This window comes from Ixodes scapularis, unplaced genomic scaffold (genome assembly GCF_016920785.2).
Source record: "Ixodes scapularis isolate PalLabHiFi unplaced genomic scaffold, ASM1692078v2 ptg001739l_1__unscaffolded, whole genome shotgun sequence".
Lineage (NCBI taxonomy): Eukaryota > Metazoa > Arthropoda > Arachnida > Ixodida > Ixodidae > Ixodes > Ixodes scapularis.
Window position 1 is genome coordinate 759151 of NW_024610190.1, and position 16730 is coordinate 775880.

The 16730-nt window shown below is 44.1% G+C and overlaps 1 protein-coding gene across 1 annotated transcript in view; it reads right to left on the reverse strand.

Moving 5' to 3' along the window:
* The window catches only part of LOC120848348 (medium-chain acyl-CoA ligase ACSF2, mitochondrial-like), a 100620-nt gene that overhangs the window by 16951 nt on the left and 66939 nt on the right, over positions 1-16730 (reverse strand). Inside the window, exons 8-12 of the mRNA XM_040220354.2 lie at positions 13543-13638; positions 11498-11646; positions 5516-5607; positions 1254-1330; positions 1046-1153 (exon numbers count right to left, since the gene is read on the reverse strand). Of these exons, the coding sequence (XP_040076288.2) occupies positions 1046-1153; positions 1254-1330; positions 5516-5607; positions 11498-11646; positions 13543-13638 (522 nt within the window). The remainder of the gene's footprint in view (positions 1-1045; positions 1154-1253; positions 1331-5515; positions 5608-11497; positions 11647-13542; positions 13639-16730) is intronic.

Sequence of the window (16730 nt, forward strand, 5' to 3'; positions counted from 1 at the left end):
TCCGACGCATGCAACGAGCCGTCGGCTTCCATGCCGATCTAGCTGTTAGGCCTGACTGGTGTTAGGCTTAGCCGTACACAAAGCGTGCTCCGAGAAAAAGGCAGAAACTCTCAAGAAAAGTCGCTTACTTTAGCGATTTTTAACGTCCAGAAAGTGAATGTCCACTTCGCTTGACCACAGACGCAAAAAAACAAAGCACTGACTAAAACATTTCCGCACAGAATTTACCAAAAAACTACGGAGCCTATATGTAGCCTGCCAGCAGTGACGACCCGCCTCATCTTTTTCCCCGAATGCCTCAAAGTGCATTTTTCATTTGTGTCGACCAAATGCGGGAAGAAGCTGGACGGAGCCACACGTACGAGCAGCGAGGGAAGAGGTCCCAGAGTATCACTGTTCGGGAGCTGGGAAAGAGTACATTGTACTTTTTTTTTTTTTTATTACGTTTGTGCGCATTTGTACATCTTCTCCCCATTCTCTTGCTTCCCGCTCTAGCCATTTTCGGAAAAGACCGTCCCGCACGTTCTTCCCTCCCGTTTTCGATGTACCGTTTTTACCTAAACTGATACGCATATCGAGGATGGTTAAGGTTCATGAAACAATGGAAAGAAAACTCGACAACATAAACAGTTCCTTTCAGGATACAAGTTTCCTTGCTACCACTTTCATTTTGTTTCTGCGCAGCCTGGTAGTTTTCCGTCTTCATTATTTTCAGTATAGTGTGCTCATTTTTTCGCAGGTGCAATATACATTTTGCTAGATGTGGAGTTCGCGTACAAACCTACTCAGATGTTCTTCAACCAAGAGACACCTTCACGAAAATATTGGCGGGACACTGTAATTTACCTGCACCTTGCCGAACTCAGCCATTTGTCTGATCTGTTGTACGAGAGGCCGAACCTTTTGTTTTTATGAGCTTTCTCTTTCAACCAGACTCCAGCGCGTAAATTTATGGAGATGTTGAAAGCTTAGGTAGAGATCTGATCGAAAGGCATCAGCTAATCCTTAGCTTAAAGAAAGTGACCAGCAACCGCTGCCTACCGACCTCAACGTGATCCAGCGGCGTTCCAAGCGTTCGAATCCAGCGATCTGTTGGTTCACCGGGATTTGTGCAAGTGATGACCGGACTGGTTTCGCTGGCGCCGTATACAATCTGAAATGTGGCACCATTGAGCGACGTCAGTTAGGAATACAAGGTTACTGAATAGCCTTCCTTAGAAAAAAAAAGAAACGCTTCAAAATTGTTTACGTACGTATAGATGTTGGGCATTCAAACTTGCGATCGCTTTTTCAATGGTGGCAGGATTACATAAGGATCCACCCATTATTGCTACGAAAGAAATGTCAAACGAAAAAAAGGCATTCAGAAGACAAGTGATTAGAGATAATTGCAGAAATGAACCATGTAAAATGTTGAGACAAAGTTAGAAAAGTACAAATAAGGACGTGGGCAATGCAGCGAAGCCACCACCAAAGTCAAAGGCTTCAAGTGTGGAGCGCAGCAGAGAAGCTGTAGGATGTGCTCTGCACTTATATTAGAGTGTAAAGACCAAACCAAGATTGCTTTAAGCCGCTATGAATCAAGCCGAGTAAAAAAAAAAAAGCCGTGTTGGTTTCGTTTTGTAATTAGATTCTAATATATCTGTACTACAAATGTGCTTTATGTGTAAACCGTCTTCTAAATAGATACAAGCGCTATGGGTGATGATGTTTTGACGATACGGAGCTTAAAGGGCCCCTGAAAAGAAGAAAAAAGTTTTTCAAAAACAGTCTGGTTGAGACACGCGTGTCAAAAAAATAAATTTTACGCGAAAAAAAATTTTTTTTAGAGCAATATTGACTGCGCCAGACGCAATTTAGTCGGCAGTCACCTCCTTTCCACTTTTCTCTCTCTCGGCATCTCGGGCGCGTGGAGGAGAGGTAGTCCCCGCCTCTTCGTAGTGGATCGGCTTGGCTGCTTTCCTGGCTTGGCTGCGCCCCGCACGAGAGCCATTGCTACTTCCTGGCCGTGTTCCAAAATTGACTCGATCTTACCCCAGGGTGAGGGTTTTGTACTCTTGGCGTTCTAAATCCTACCCGCGTACAGCGTTTTTCACGTTTTTCAATCTGTGCTGTCACGTGATACGATCCGCCGGAGAAACTCGGATCCATTTGGAGATTCGGAACACAGCCCCTGGCCGGCTGTCTGCCGGTCGAACGACATACCGCGTCGTATCGTGCACGTACCGTGGTCACCGTGGTCGTACACACAGTACATAGTCGTCCCGGTGGACCCCGACCTGAAGCGTCGGTTGCTTCAACGCTGCCAGCAGCTGGGCCTTCGTCCGTACGAGGACACGCCTCGCCAGCCGGAAGGCGTCCGCTCCGATCGCCGCGAGGCAAACGCTTCGCCGCGGCGAAGCGGGTGCCTCGAAGAGTTCGTTCGAGCCGCACGATCCTTCAAGCCGCCGCGAGGACACGCAGTGGTAACTGATTTTTTTTTTTTTTTATTAAACGTTGAGTGTGGTGCCGCGTGCCTCACTAAACTCTTTACGGGAACCACGGGAACCGACATCTAAACAAACATTGGCACTGGCGCGCGCTAGAAAACAAACAAAAGATGTGGTAAACGGGACACACGAATCGCGCAAAGAGCAGAAAAACAGAAACCTGTCACCCCGCGCCACTTCCTAAGTACTTACTATGACTGACTAACTAACACAAGCAACAAGCCCTCTTCAGAACGCGAAACGCGAAGACGGCGACCACGACAGAAAACAAAATGGCGAAGCTTTTGTTTGTTGTTTTGTTGTGGTATCCGAACGGAAGTTACGATTTTGTAAAACGTTTGTAAACAATTGCGACGTTCATTCGATGGATTGTTTCTTAAACCTAAAAATATGTAATTCAAAAGGCGATTTAAAAAAAATCACGAAGATTTTTAAACCAACATCTAAGCTGTCACTCATTCTATTGGCCAATGAGAAGCTGAGTTGAATGACCATCGCTACCAATGAGAAGCCGAGCTGAATGACCATGGAATTTGCGCGCAAAACTTCAAATAAATCTTAAGTAACCGTAACCAGGCTGTCCACCTGGGGCAGGACAAATCACCTAGCCTTCCCGTAATATCAGGTGTTCCGCAGGGCAGCGTTTTGGGTCCGCTTTTATTTCTTATCTATATTAATGACCTTCCTCTCCATATAACATCTTCCATAAGGCTTTTCGCAGATGATTGTGTTATTTATCGTCGTATTACTAAACCTGAAGAGTCTTTAATATTGCAGCAGGATTTAAATATGTTTTCACTATGGTGTAACACATGGCAGATGAAAGTTAATGTCACCAAGAGTAAACTATTAACATTCACTGGCCAACGAACGCCTGCAATACGAAATTATACATTACAAACTCTGCCTCTCGAAAAAGTGTCCAGCTACAAATATTTAGGTGTAACATTTTCAGACGACCTAACCTGGAATACCCACATTAACACTGTAGTTTCTAGTGCTTGTAAATCTCTAGGATATATCAAACGTAACCTTCACAGTACCCCGCATTGTGTTAAACTAACAGCCTATAAATCCTTTGTGAGGGCTAAATTGGACTATGCCAACTTTATTTGGTGGCCGCATCAAGCTTACCTTATTAACAAACTTGAATCAGTTCAGAATAAAGCATCTCGCTTCATATCTCATGACTACTCACGGACATCAAGCGTAACCGCACTTAAAACAAATCTAGACCTTTGCCCACTGGCCGAAAGAACTAAACTTGCTCGTCTTGTCATGTTCCACAAAATCTACTATTCCTCTTCGTCATTCCGAAACCATTACTGCCAACCTCCATCTCACATCTCCTTACGTCGTGACCACAGCCAGAAAATAAACCCTCTATTTGCGAGAACTAATAAATTTCAAAATTCCCCGCTCTCTCTAGCCATCAATAACTGGAATTCTCTTCCTGAGGCTATTGCTCTCGAAAATAATCCAGCTAAATTCCGCGATCTTTGCAAGGCACACCTCAAAAGTGTTTTTCGTTAGTCTAAATGTTTATGTCGGTAGCTAGTCATTAGTTTTCTTTTTTATGCATCCTGATGCGATTTAACCCTAGCCATTTTTCGGCAAATATTACTATTTGTATTTGTTTGTGAATCTACTTTTGCTTTTGTTTGTTTTTATGTGAGTTTGTATTCTTATCCCCCCTCATGTAATGCACTTCGGTAGAAGTGCCTTTGAGGTATAATAAAATGAAATGAAATGAAAATGAAATAAATCTCTCGCCGTCAATATTGCTCTAAATTTTTTTTTCGCGTAAAATTCATTTTTTGACACGCGTGTTCCAACCAGACTGTTTAAAAAAAACTTTTTTTTTCTTTTCAGGGGCCCTTTAAAGGTTACTGTCTTTCAACAACAGAGGTGTGTTTTTCCTTGTGCGAAGCTGGACGTTTATTTTTTTTGTCTTATCGCGAGAATAATTTTTTTAAACTTGTCGAGGCCAGCTGACCAGACATTCATTAGTGTATAACGCATCCCCAAATAATGTATCACAGAACAATACCCATGTGTTAAAATTGTACTTGAAGACGTAAAATTGCGATGCCTACAATGAGTGGTTTTTTTAATGCTCCAACTTACCATTTGTAAGTGTTTTCGTGCATTTCTTTACCGATTTGATATCACTTGTAAATTATTTGTCATTGCCCGCAAACACTGAAATTCGGTCGGCGTGGCGTATCTGGGGTTCCTGGAAGAACATCGGCTACTCCGGCGGAAGGCTATTGCAGCTTTCAGAGACACGACGCTGACTTTGGGTGAGAAACGTTGAGCTAGATTCCACAGAAAATGTGCGAAGGTTTTGCTGATCCTTTCTGTGCGAACTTCTTTACGTTGAAAAAGACTGTCATGCAATCTCTGGCGTAAACCGGCAAAACAGGTACTCCCGCCAGAGCGCCGCAGAAATGAACAATCAATGGAGGAGAATAAGACGTTTACTGCTGCGTCAAATTATGAACGTCCGATTTCGCGTTTATACGATTTATTATTGGAACCATGGCCTGCCGTCACAACGGTGATGTAGGTGAGAAAGAAAATGAGCGTTGTGGCAATAGCAAGAGGGAAACCAAAATATAAAACCCCTTTCCGATCACCGGAGCACAGCACGCATTACTGTGGGGCATGTGTGAGCACACATGCGTGAAAACCTCCAAAACGCAACCAAAAACAAAATAGCGCTCATAATATTTACTGCAATCAGTTTTAAGGTGATCCAAAGTTTCGGAGATGTCAAAAATGTGACGCTATGGTCACCAAGAAAAGGAGGACGGCAGGGCGTGCCATTCAAGTGCCCGGCCTCCAGCGCGTGCTCTAAGCCTTCCGCCGTGCTTTGGCTATCAGCCTGCGTTTGAGGTGCACGAAACGCCTAATTGCTGACGAAGGTAGCAAGTTTACGCTGGAGGCGGCATAACTAAAGCTGTTCCTTACCGTTTGCTTCTGGTCGCTGAATAATATTTTTTTTTTAAAGCTAACATTCCTACCTTTTCTAACCGAAGAAACGTCATGTACTCCTTCTTCAAGGTCCCGAACCATGGCGAAAAACAAGGTCGTTGAACCGTAGACCATCGTGCACCTGAAATTGTGAGTTATTTTTTTATAAATATATGCTGGCGAGTCTTAAGCCATCAAACCTAATTTTAGGGGCTAATAGGTGAACTCTAGTGTGATCTCGTCACACTAGATTTAAAGTGCCCAGGGAAGATTTTCGAGATCAGCAAAAATATGGCAATAACTCACCTCTGCGGTCTCTAAGCATCCTATAAATTTATAAATCAAAACGATGTTCGGTTCATTTTCCTATTAAAATAGCAATGAAAACTGAACACACCGAGGTCATCTCAGGCAATGATAGGAATATTATTCCGGCAGCTAGAACGACATGTTCCGAATAAAAACGCGACAATATGTTCAGATCGCGAACGATGTTATTACAGAGTGTGCGTACCTTTGTAGATTATGAAATAAAAAAAGTTGTCGAAAAATGTAGATTTTTTTTTTCAAGAGAAAACATTATACTGCGATGACCGTCTCAAACGAGCGTACTGCTTCTTTTCTTGTTTTTGTTTTTCATTGTCTTTTGCAGGGGTGTTATGTCCCGTCGTCAGCTCTGTATAGCGGGTGCTCATCCGTTTGAATCGTAGTCTGGGCTATAAGGGCAACGAGCCGCGCGCATTCAAGATATCACTCCGCGGTACCACCGGTCGGAAGAGCGAAGTCATTTCGCTTGTTCTTGCATGACAGTTTTCCCGGTTTCGGAACAGGCTCCTTCCTTCGCCGGAGGTGACCTGGGCGTATTGCGATCTTTGACTGTTTTTTTTTTTTTATTGAGAAATCGGACGCGTATTGCCATTATTTAGATATTTCGAGAATGCGCACAGCCCGCAAAGTGAATTGTAGCCATATTTAGGTGATCTCAGAAACCTCCTTAGGGCCCCTTTGATGTTTCGTCCTAATGCATCGGAACTTAAAATGAACAGGCGATCGTCTTCTTGACGAGGTTTGTCGCCTTAGCAAAGTGGCCACGCTCTCTTAGAAATCGTAAGACTTGCTCAAACCAGTGTGTACCCAAAACCCAAGCGGATTATCGAACGGAGGTGCAAGGCATCGAGATAAATGTTAGAAAAATTAACGAACAAGTACACTCTGTTTTACCCGAAAGACGCTTTCACATACGAGAGAAACTATCACGATCCTAAAAGCGGCCAATTCATGGCAGTCTCTTCCAGACCTACTTCTTAGTCTGGTCGCAAGGTCGCCTTGCACCTAGGGAGTTACGTGTGATGCGTTGTGTTTGTTCACATCCAGCCTTTGGGCGAAGTATTCACGTTCGCCTGAAACTAAAGCGCGTGGTAGCTGCTATGGATACCAAGCCATGGTCGCCTCCGCGGCTGTTCTGATATACACGTTTATGGAACGCCTATGCTTTCATAAAAAGCAGCGCCCCGATTTGAGCGAGTGGCCAAAAGATATTTTGGCCTTGCAGGAAATCCGTGGTTATTTTTATCTTGAAAGACGCAGTGGCGGACGAGATAAAAAAAAAAAAAAAGTCCCGGCTCAAGCGTTGCTCCAAAGACCCCCAGTAATATCTATACGAGAAAAGCTGGATTACCATAGGAGCAGTCGTTGAAGAAGCAGCCTTTTTGCAGCTGTTCGATTTTAGTCATCAGTCCCCACTTGGTCAGCCGACGGTTGCTGCGTCATAACTGACAATAGCGCTGAGCGAAATGTAGTAAATACCACTTATAAGCCTTTATCCCATGAACGTATTTTGAATCGGCCGAAAACTGATTGTTCAATATGCCCATGCGGCCGATTCAGCCACGCTTAAACCCGGCGACTCAGCAATAGCTGGTCAAGCAGGGAGTGACGACAAAATGTGAATAGCCGCTGAAGCCTCCATATGGTCGAGCTTTCATTTGACTGATAGCGTGACCGCCCTTTTAAGCCACGCACTTCCAGCCGGGCTTTTTCGCACTGCCCGCGATTGTATATACCGCATCACGGAAGTTCAGTGAGATCACGCCGAAGTAGCTATTGTGCTTTCCTCTTACTGTTCCGAAGGGCCCACACAAATGTAACGATTATTTCGTATATAGCGAAGACACCGCATGTGTAGCTGTGCTACTTCAAAAACTGAAAGACAGCGAAACGTGAGCCTGAGATACGGTGGAAAGGACAGAATCGACGTTGCCTCATGTAAGCTTCCGACAAGGTTACGTGAGGCACTTTTCGAACACCCGCAATATGAACGTCGGTGGTGGCTTGTCCTCACTGATCTCTACTTTTCGCCGTGAGATGCTCTCTAGGGGCGCTTCTGTTTTCTGTTGTCTCTGCTGTCGGTAGTGCATGTGCTACCCACGATGTCATGTTTTAATTTTTATACCGCATAGAAGTTTGACATTGCACGTGCTTGCACCAGCAGAGTATGTTGGAGCATCGTCACTCTGGGTTTTGAAAAACATCCACCAGGCGGCGATGCACAAACTTCGTGCCGCGAACAGGGGGCTGAATGGCGCATAGCTGCTCCCCGAGCCTCGTGCATGTAAAGTAACCGGAAGTTCAATAGTTGTCCCTAAATACGGGCATCTACCGGCGTCCTAGTACATTCAGTCGACGTTTGGTTCATGTCTTGTTCTGTATTCGAGTAAATTTAAAGATTATTTATTCTTAAATTAAATCCCATTATTAAGGCCATTGAATGTGGGACATAGTAACACTCGATAAATTAGTATCTCAAAGTGTTCACGTCCAATGGCTTCCCAGGAGGCATTTCCGGCCTGCTAGTGCTCTTACTGAGCTACAAGCACACTTTTATTTAGAATGACAAGAAAATTCCAGAGCCTTAAGCGCTGTTCAAACCAGCAGTCGAAAGAGTTGAACAGCCATCGAAGAAATCCAAGGTCGCTGGCATGGCTAAGGGTCACTGGCATGCTTGCAAAGACGAGGAAGCAGGCAGCTTGCTTGTCCCGTCCCTTTGCGGTCTCGTAAGCATGGGCGTATCCACCACCGCCGACGGCGACGCTGCTTTTTTGACGCTCGCTGCTCCTCTTCCTCCATCGCGAGCAGGAAATACGAGAGAGAAATCATCGAAATTTCGTCTTCTTCTACGTATTCATCCATCATGTCCGCGTTGTTTTTTTTTTTTTTCCGTCTGGGATGCAGCGTCAGCGCGAAGCTCATGCCTACTTGTCGAGCCAAAAACAGCGAGACCGGGGAGAAGCAGCGCCCGGGAGAGAGAGCCGTGGTGGGAGCTCTGCACCTTCTCTTCATACCTGACGAGATGTTGCGAGAACAGCTGCCGCAGCCGGCGCCGTCGCTCGAAGGAAGTATCTTTAAACGTGACACCGTCGCAGGCTTTGGCGGGCTCGACGGTGGCGTGCTATGCAGAGAAGAGGCGCGAGGAACGACGCCAAATTGCAGCGCAAAGCGCAACCTCAAATGATTTTGTTTTTAGAGCGGAGTTGTTAAAGGGATGCTGAATCGGAATCTGGATTCCCCAAAACACGCGGCAAAAACGTGCAACGGGATGCTAGAAACACCAAAAACATTACTTATACAGCGATATCTCGAACGGATGACCGTATTTAAAAAAAAAAAGGAGGCGCATTTGGCAGGAATGTTGGCGCCATGTTTCTCGAAGAAGGAGAGGGAACGGCCTCACGTCTTCTCCGCCTCGCGGCCTTGAGGGAGCGAAGTGAAGAGAGAAGGAAACCAGGTATCTTGACGTCACGCGCCTCGTCGGCCTGGTTCAATCTCGACTTCTTTTTCCAAAAATACGGTCGTCCATTCGAGATATCGCCTTACTAGCAGTGTTGTAGGGATTGTAGCGTCCCGCCTATATCTCCAGCATTGTTTTTTTTAAATCCAAATTACGGTTCACCATCCCTTTAAGGAATAGTTTCCCAAGGATCGTGTCCGCCATCAATAAAATATCGACACTCGTGGTCGACACAACTCTCTTGCAGCCGTCGCTCATAGATGACGGTAGCTGTCCAAGGTTATCTTCTTGCCGCCCTCGTTCATAGTTCGCGGCAAACTCTTCAGCCTCGTCAACCAGAGAACTGGTTGCTGCAGTCGCTCATAGATGGCGGCAACATCTCTTCAGAGCAAGAAGAGCGCGAACGGAACGAGCGGCGATGTGCGCAGCAGCGCGAATGGATCAGCAACCGCCGCGAGGCCGCTATCGCCTAAAGGCCCGTTCACACTCTTGCAACCGAGTGCGACCGAGAGAGACCAAACCGGTTTTTAAGCCTCTTGCGATCTCTTAGGACCAGCTCCGCTCAGTGCATCCGGTCCCAAGAAGTCTTTCTCGGTCGTACTCGGTTGCAAGAGTGTGAACGCGCATTAAAATTCCCCTGCGTCGAGCGCTTCGATTCCCTTGCGAAACAAGAGCACATCACTCGCCTGGAAAGCCACTGCCGATAACAAAAGCTACAGGTCCGCTGCTCTTCCTTTTTCACAAGAGTGGAAAGTCTGACAGCTCCTTTTTCCAGTTCAGTACAAAATTATTTTAAATAAAGGATCAACAACCAATGGCAATGAACTCTTCTGCAAAAATCATCATGTTTGGGTGTTCGGTTGGGCCACCTCAAGACAGAATGGACGGCTCTTTAAACGGCAAAACGCACTTTTGCACAAATTCAGTTTACTCGTTTTTCTGCAAGATATTTAGTGGTACAGTTTTAACCTTTTTTTTTACACTGTATGCCTACAGGGCTGTCAATTAGAATCTTTACTGTCGCTTGTAGCAAAGATATAGTTTCTAAAAAAAACAAACAAAGAAATGCTAAAATGCTCTTATTGTCACGAATGAAAATGGATGAGGCGACGAAAACTTAAACAAACTAAGCATTTCATGGGGCGAACTTGTGCCCAAAACCAAAAGGGAACAGAAGAAAACAATAGATCGCCGCGGGCGTCGATGGCGGCGTAAGAGCAGGATTGAACGCTGGTGCGAGACTGACTGCGGCTCGCCACGCGGAACCCCTTATGTAGTACACGCGTGGGGTTCAGGAATAATCGGCGTAAAAGATTGCGCGTGTAGAACATTCGGACCTCGAAAAAGCAACAGGTTTTCAAATTTAACAGAAATCTAAATTGCAAAGAATAAATAAAAGACCCGTCGCTCCCAGGAATCAAACTCTGGGCTTCCTCACGAGAATCAAGCGCAGTAACCACTCGGCCACGCACGCGCTCGCTCAGCGAAGCGCGTGGCATTACTTCCCCATTTAAAAAGGCATCGCATCGATGCTACATTAAAGACAGAAAAGCAGAGAAAGACAAACAAAAGAACGGGAAAATACGAAGCTGGCAAACTACAATCCTTTCAAGCGTTGCACACGATCGCAGTTCACAGTCTTATCGCGCGTAGTACGGTGTGAGGCGCACGACGTGGACGACTTCCGGTCGTGGAGTGCGGCGTGATGTTGGGCTTCTAGACTACTATCAGTATACTTACAGCGCAGTTTTATGTTTCGTAAAAGTTTAGAACATTTATGTTTTAGTACATCTGCAAGGTAGGCACTAACAATAATTTTAGTCTTATTCTCTCCGCCACGGGCCTCTTGGAGAATAAGGTGCATATTCTCAAATTAAAGAAGCAAACACCGTAGGCATGCAATGTAGATCTATATAGGACTGATTGAAAGGAAAAATTTATGACAGATGGGTTTGTATACACAATGGCGTTTTGAGCACGGCATACTGGGATATTCTGTCTATGAAGGATGAGGCCTGAGTTTAAAGCGGGTGTAAAAAATGCGTTTGAATTCAATATGGTAATTGGCAGTGCACATATTTATTGGCAGGTTCTGAAAATTAAGCATAAAGTCCAGTATTTAGACAGTGGTTCCACATCTTGGCTTAGGCCTCCATGCCGCAGAGAATGCAATTTCGAATCCTTTCCTAATACGAAACAGGCTATACTGGGGAATAGTAAAAATTCCATGCAAAGCTCGTGTTACCTGTGTTTTGTGATGACTTCGAGGGCTAATTTGGGCAAGAAGGTAGGTCCCGCCATCACAATGGTAGATCCGAACAGCGTGGCAGCCAACACGCCCATTGTCCTGCCTGATCCATGTATTAGCTCAGAGTTTACGCAGATCGATTCACGCTGCAAACAAAAACAGTCTTGGGTTTCTATAAGCAAAATAAAGAATAAACGTTTGCAGTCTTAGAGAACGTCACATTTGCCTGAGCCTCGTAGATAAAAAGAAGTCCATATATGAGAAATAAAACCTAGTAACAAACACTTTTTCGCGAAAACTCAGTTAATGACAATATCATCCGCGTTTTCGCATTGTCTGCCTTGTTCCTGCTGCACGAATGGATACTTAGGCGCACTTCCTGGCTTAATTTACGCGCGCTTTAAGTCTTCATAAAGCCGACTTATCTAAGGGTTTGCGTTTACGCTCAGCAAATTCCTAATACTAGCTAAATGTTTATTTTCACCGAGTAAAACGCAAAATATTAAAGGATAGTTATTCAATCAGAATTTTTTTTTTCGCAACCCCTAATGGCCATTGTGGCCGGCGGTTCGTTTCCCGAAAGAAATTTCTCTAAAATATTACGATTTGTAAAGGTTTATTTGTTGAAATATATATTTTATTTTTCATAGAGAATATTCAAAACTAACAAAGCACTTAAAATATTTTAATTATTCTTGCAGATCAGCGTTACAATCCACGACAGATGTCTTGGCACGGGATTAAACACAATTAGTGGATTAATTACCAAGTATGTCGAAAAAATGTACACTATGCTTTTTAGCTGGCATATTTAATTTGAGATTAGTATCCCATTGTCAGTATAGGAATGATAGACTTGCTAGATTTTATAAAATAAAATTTTGTGAGTAGTCCCGCTGTAAATTTTAGTAATTTGCGAAGTAATAACAGAAATAATATGTTTCTTCTAATGCTTAACAAGTAGTCGGGTTATATACCGACGTGCTGCTTTTCTCTAATTGAAATACCTCAGCTAAAATAATAGAGAGAGTTAGCGAATTTAAATAATTAATCCCCTTTATTGTTTATCCGCTGTAGTTCCCTGACATCTTTCTTAGTCGATAACATTATTCTGGACGAACACTTTCTTTTTGCCGATTCCACTGTATTTTCTGGTTTGAATATTAGGAAACTTAAGAAAATAATCCTCTATACAACATTAATTCGCCATTATTAAGGGCCAACGTGAATTTAGTTTTAGACCTTCTTGGAACTGCTATAGCGTATTTAGATGACGGGCATAGGATTTATAACTAAAATACATCACTCAAATACTTACACCTTATTTTTATTAATCTTATATAATTACTGCTAAATACCACTTTTTATTTCTTACACCTGTCCTGAATTGTATTTTTTACCCCCTTCTGTCACGGCTGAAACAAGGGTACTGGGACCTTTACCTGACACACAAAAGATAGATATTATTATGTTTAACAATTAATCTATTTTATATCTTACAAAAATATTTAAAGAAAAGTCAAACTGTCCGTTTTATATTGTTTTCGGAAAGATTAGCGAGTTCGTAGGTGGAAACACGTTAAGTTTTTCTTCAATAACATTAATACTACGATCAAGGTAAAACTTAGTTATTTATATTGCATATATGTTCATATGTGTACGTACGAAACCAAATTTTATTGAAACAATTGAATGAGGGAATATTTTTAAAATATCGCTGATGCAGGGAAATTTTTGTTATTTTTCAGTTAGTTTTTTTTATATTCTTTGTGTGTATCTAGATAAAATTGTGGTCTATTACAACTTCTAAACAAGAGTATAGTATTTTCCCGCCGTAGTTGGCTATATTATCCAGATTTTATCAGGTAAATATTTTATTCATCATTCTATATATTCTATTCAGGAATTGGTAAAACAACCTGCATGATTTAACCGAAATTGCAAATTTCGCGGAATGTTTTTTTTTCTTCGTTTAGTGTAAGAATGACAATATTTGGGTTCAATTAATTCAAGTAATGCTATTTGGGAAAACAGCACGATACCTGTTCATGGTATCCAACGAAGCGGCCCAGAATGTTGGCGTTGTTGACAACATTGAAATGAGACAGTCGCGCTGGCTTGGGCTGCCCCGTTGTGCCCTACATTGACAAAAAAAAAAGACGGATGGCTTACGATGAATGTCATGCATAACTACATGGGGCTTTTGGTCTACTGAAAATATTTATCCTTCACCTATTTATTTATTTATTTATTTATTTATTTATTTATTTATTTATTTATAATACCCTCAGGGCCACAAGTGGCGTTACAGAGGGCAGTGGGTTTACATGAAGTAGTTGGTGATGGCGTCCCGAAATCTTCCACTGTCGGTGATGCCGATGAGGTTCTGGGGGGGTCATTCCAGTCCACAATCGCAGATGGTAAGAGCGCCTTCTGGTGTGCGAGGGTGAAGCATTGTAGGCGGGCGATCTTACAAGGATGGTCAATTCTAGCCGAGATGTATGATGGGGGGTTTAAGAGAGATTGTTTAAAGATGGGCGTATAAAATACCTTGTGAAGAAGACAAAGGCGAGAGATCCTACGACGTGAAGATAATAGCGGAAGGTCAAGGTGAGCTTTTCATTAACGAGACACTCGAAAAACGGGAATCACGCTTTTTCTTAGACAGCACAGAAACTTAGGATTTCGAGCGGCCAGCTTTGATATGGGTATTTTTCACACGTAGAACAGTGATGAGTGGCTCAGATATATTTCTTTCTTTTTTTTTTTTGTCCTCACGAATTCACAGTTTAGTTATAGAATTTTGAATTTTTACCGAAAACATATTCATGCGCGCAGGAACGAGAAGACACGCTTCTCCGTACATCTAGAAGATTCGCGTTTATTATTTTCCGGAGTGTAGAAGTTATGTCAATGTGAGTATGTTCAAGCGGTTCCCTCACCGCAAGGAAAATCCTCGCAATCCACTCGCCGTCGGCCACTGACGGCAACATCCCACCGCCTGCCCTTTTACGCGAGTCCCTGCATGCGGCGGACTCAATGCGGGGTCTGGAGACCAGCACGCTAATGCGGGCGACGTTCTGCGGCCTTTCTGACGCCACTCACGGTCGATGCTCACGCTAATAACTAAGTAATAGCAGCTCATCATAGAAATGTTTATCTTTCCACATGAACTGTTCCATTCCGTTTGCCATTGGACTTACTCCGCCTCGGAGAGCTCCTTCAAATATCGGAAGTCCCACCGTGACGCCGACTAAAGAAACAACACTCGCGTCTCCTTCTCTTCTGACGAAGATGCATGGTCCTGAATTATCGTCGAACGTTCGTCCAGGGACTGAAGGGGAGTACTGTGGTGGGGCCGGCATCCATAGGCGCGGCAGCGTTTCTTTCCACCAAAACTTTCTTCCCGCCGGCATTCTTGAAAACCTCCGTGCGCAGTAGGGGCCGATACCCAACCTGTTGTGTGGGACCACCGCTCTCTCTTCGGGCAATGGAACTATTTAAGCGAGGACGGTCCGTGAGAGGTGGACGCTCAGAAGACCACGTGCAGCCTGCACTATAGGAGACAGCTTGGGACCACCGGTCGGTACCGACGCTAATATCGCGTCTTCATCAATAATCTAAATTTGGTCATGTAACTTCAGTTTAGAAATTAGATATTTTAGTGGAACACTCTTCACTAAATTGCTGACTTCCACACCTGCCTCAACCAACCAGGAACATCTTCCGAGTTTGTTCTGCTTGCCTTCGATCCATTTAGGAGTTACTTTGACGTTTCTTATAAATACTGGCGGTTCTTTTAAGGGAACCCGGGAAGGCGAAGGTGAAACATCTCGCTATTTGGAGCTGCACTATAAATGAGGAGCAAGCCGACTGGCCTATTAAATATAGCGCTGGAGCCCTGATGTGTTATGGGACCCTCTAAGCCCGAAAAACCCCTCCAGCCCGTCAGACCGTTAAACCCTTTCTGCCCGTCAGACCCTTCAGCCTTTCAGACCCCATCTTTCCTTCAACCCTTTAGACACCCACATTATTGCGAACCATAGAACAAAATCCAGTTTAAACCCATATTACAAACATATTTCAGACATTTAGTTTTACACGGATGTTAGCTCAAAAGGTGATAAGAGCCAACGTTTGCTCAAACAGGGAGCATAGGCAGCTGTAAAAGAAAGTGATCAGACCAAATAGCGAAAATCGATTTTTTCTTTGTCGCATACAAGCATATTTCAAAGGTACTCGCAATACCGCTGGGTAAACTCCATAGATTTTTGGTAGTTCAGCCAATAAAACCAAGAGGGTGCACCACTCGGACACAAACACACTGTGAGTAGCACGTTTAGCAAGACCCACGATCCTGCAACGAACCTCCGCTGCTGTTGTGAAAATTTGTGCACAGTACTGATGTCGTCACAGGCGTCTTTCTTCGCTCGCTGCAGCCAGCCAGACGCACGAGAGGCGCCAGAAACAGGGCACTGAAACCTCCTTTATAAGCGCACTCCGCTGCTCTAGAAAATAGGTCTCACGCATGGGACGCCAAGCCGACAACGAAGGTCCCTTCGTTGTTCTGCTTTGGGTTTACAATCGCTGAATAACAAAAAAAAAGAAGAAAAAAAAAAAAAAAACAGGGCGGACAGCTTCTGACGAAGGCTGTATTTCGAAAGACTGAAAAAGGTTATCTACCAAACAAAGACCAAATCCCCCATTGTCCCCACGCACCCTCTCTCTTTCGTGACCGAGGACTTTGCGATGAAAAAGCGTGCTAGGCAGGAAACGACGGAAAATGGGAAACTTGAAATTAAGAGTAGCAACCTCCCTCCCGCCACAGGTTCGCTCATCCATGCCTGTATTCACTACGCTTGGGAGGCGCCACGACGGGAAGGGACGGGTTCACGCCTCCTCGATTTCCAAAAATCGGTTTGTCCGTTCCTAACAAAATGGCCAAGCGGTTTTTGCGGCGCATACATCCGGAATGGACACGTGATTTCTTCCACATATTCGTCAAATTGATTGTTATAGGTGTTGCCTTTTCAAGAGAAGGATTGAAACAGACCCCCCCCCCCCCCCCCTCGGTCTCCCCAAAAAGCTATGACGGGTCCCTTACACCCTATAAAAAGTCTTAAAGGTTACATCAGGCCCCTTATAAAACTTTGACGGACATCACAAACACGTCAAACATTTTGGATGGGTATGGCAAAAGATTTAAAAACTGCTGTGCCCATAGGCGGAT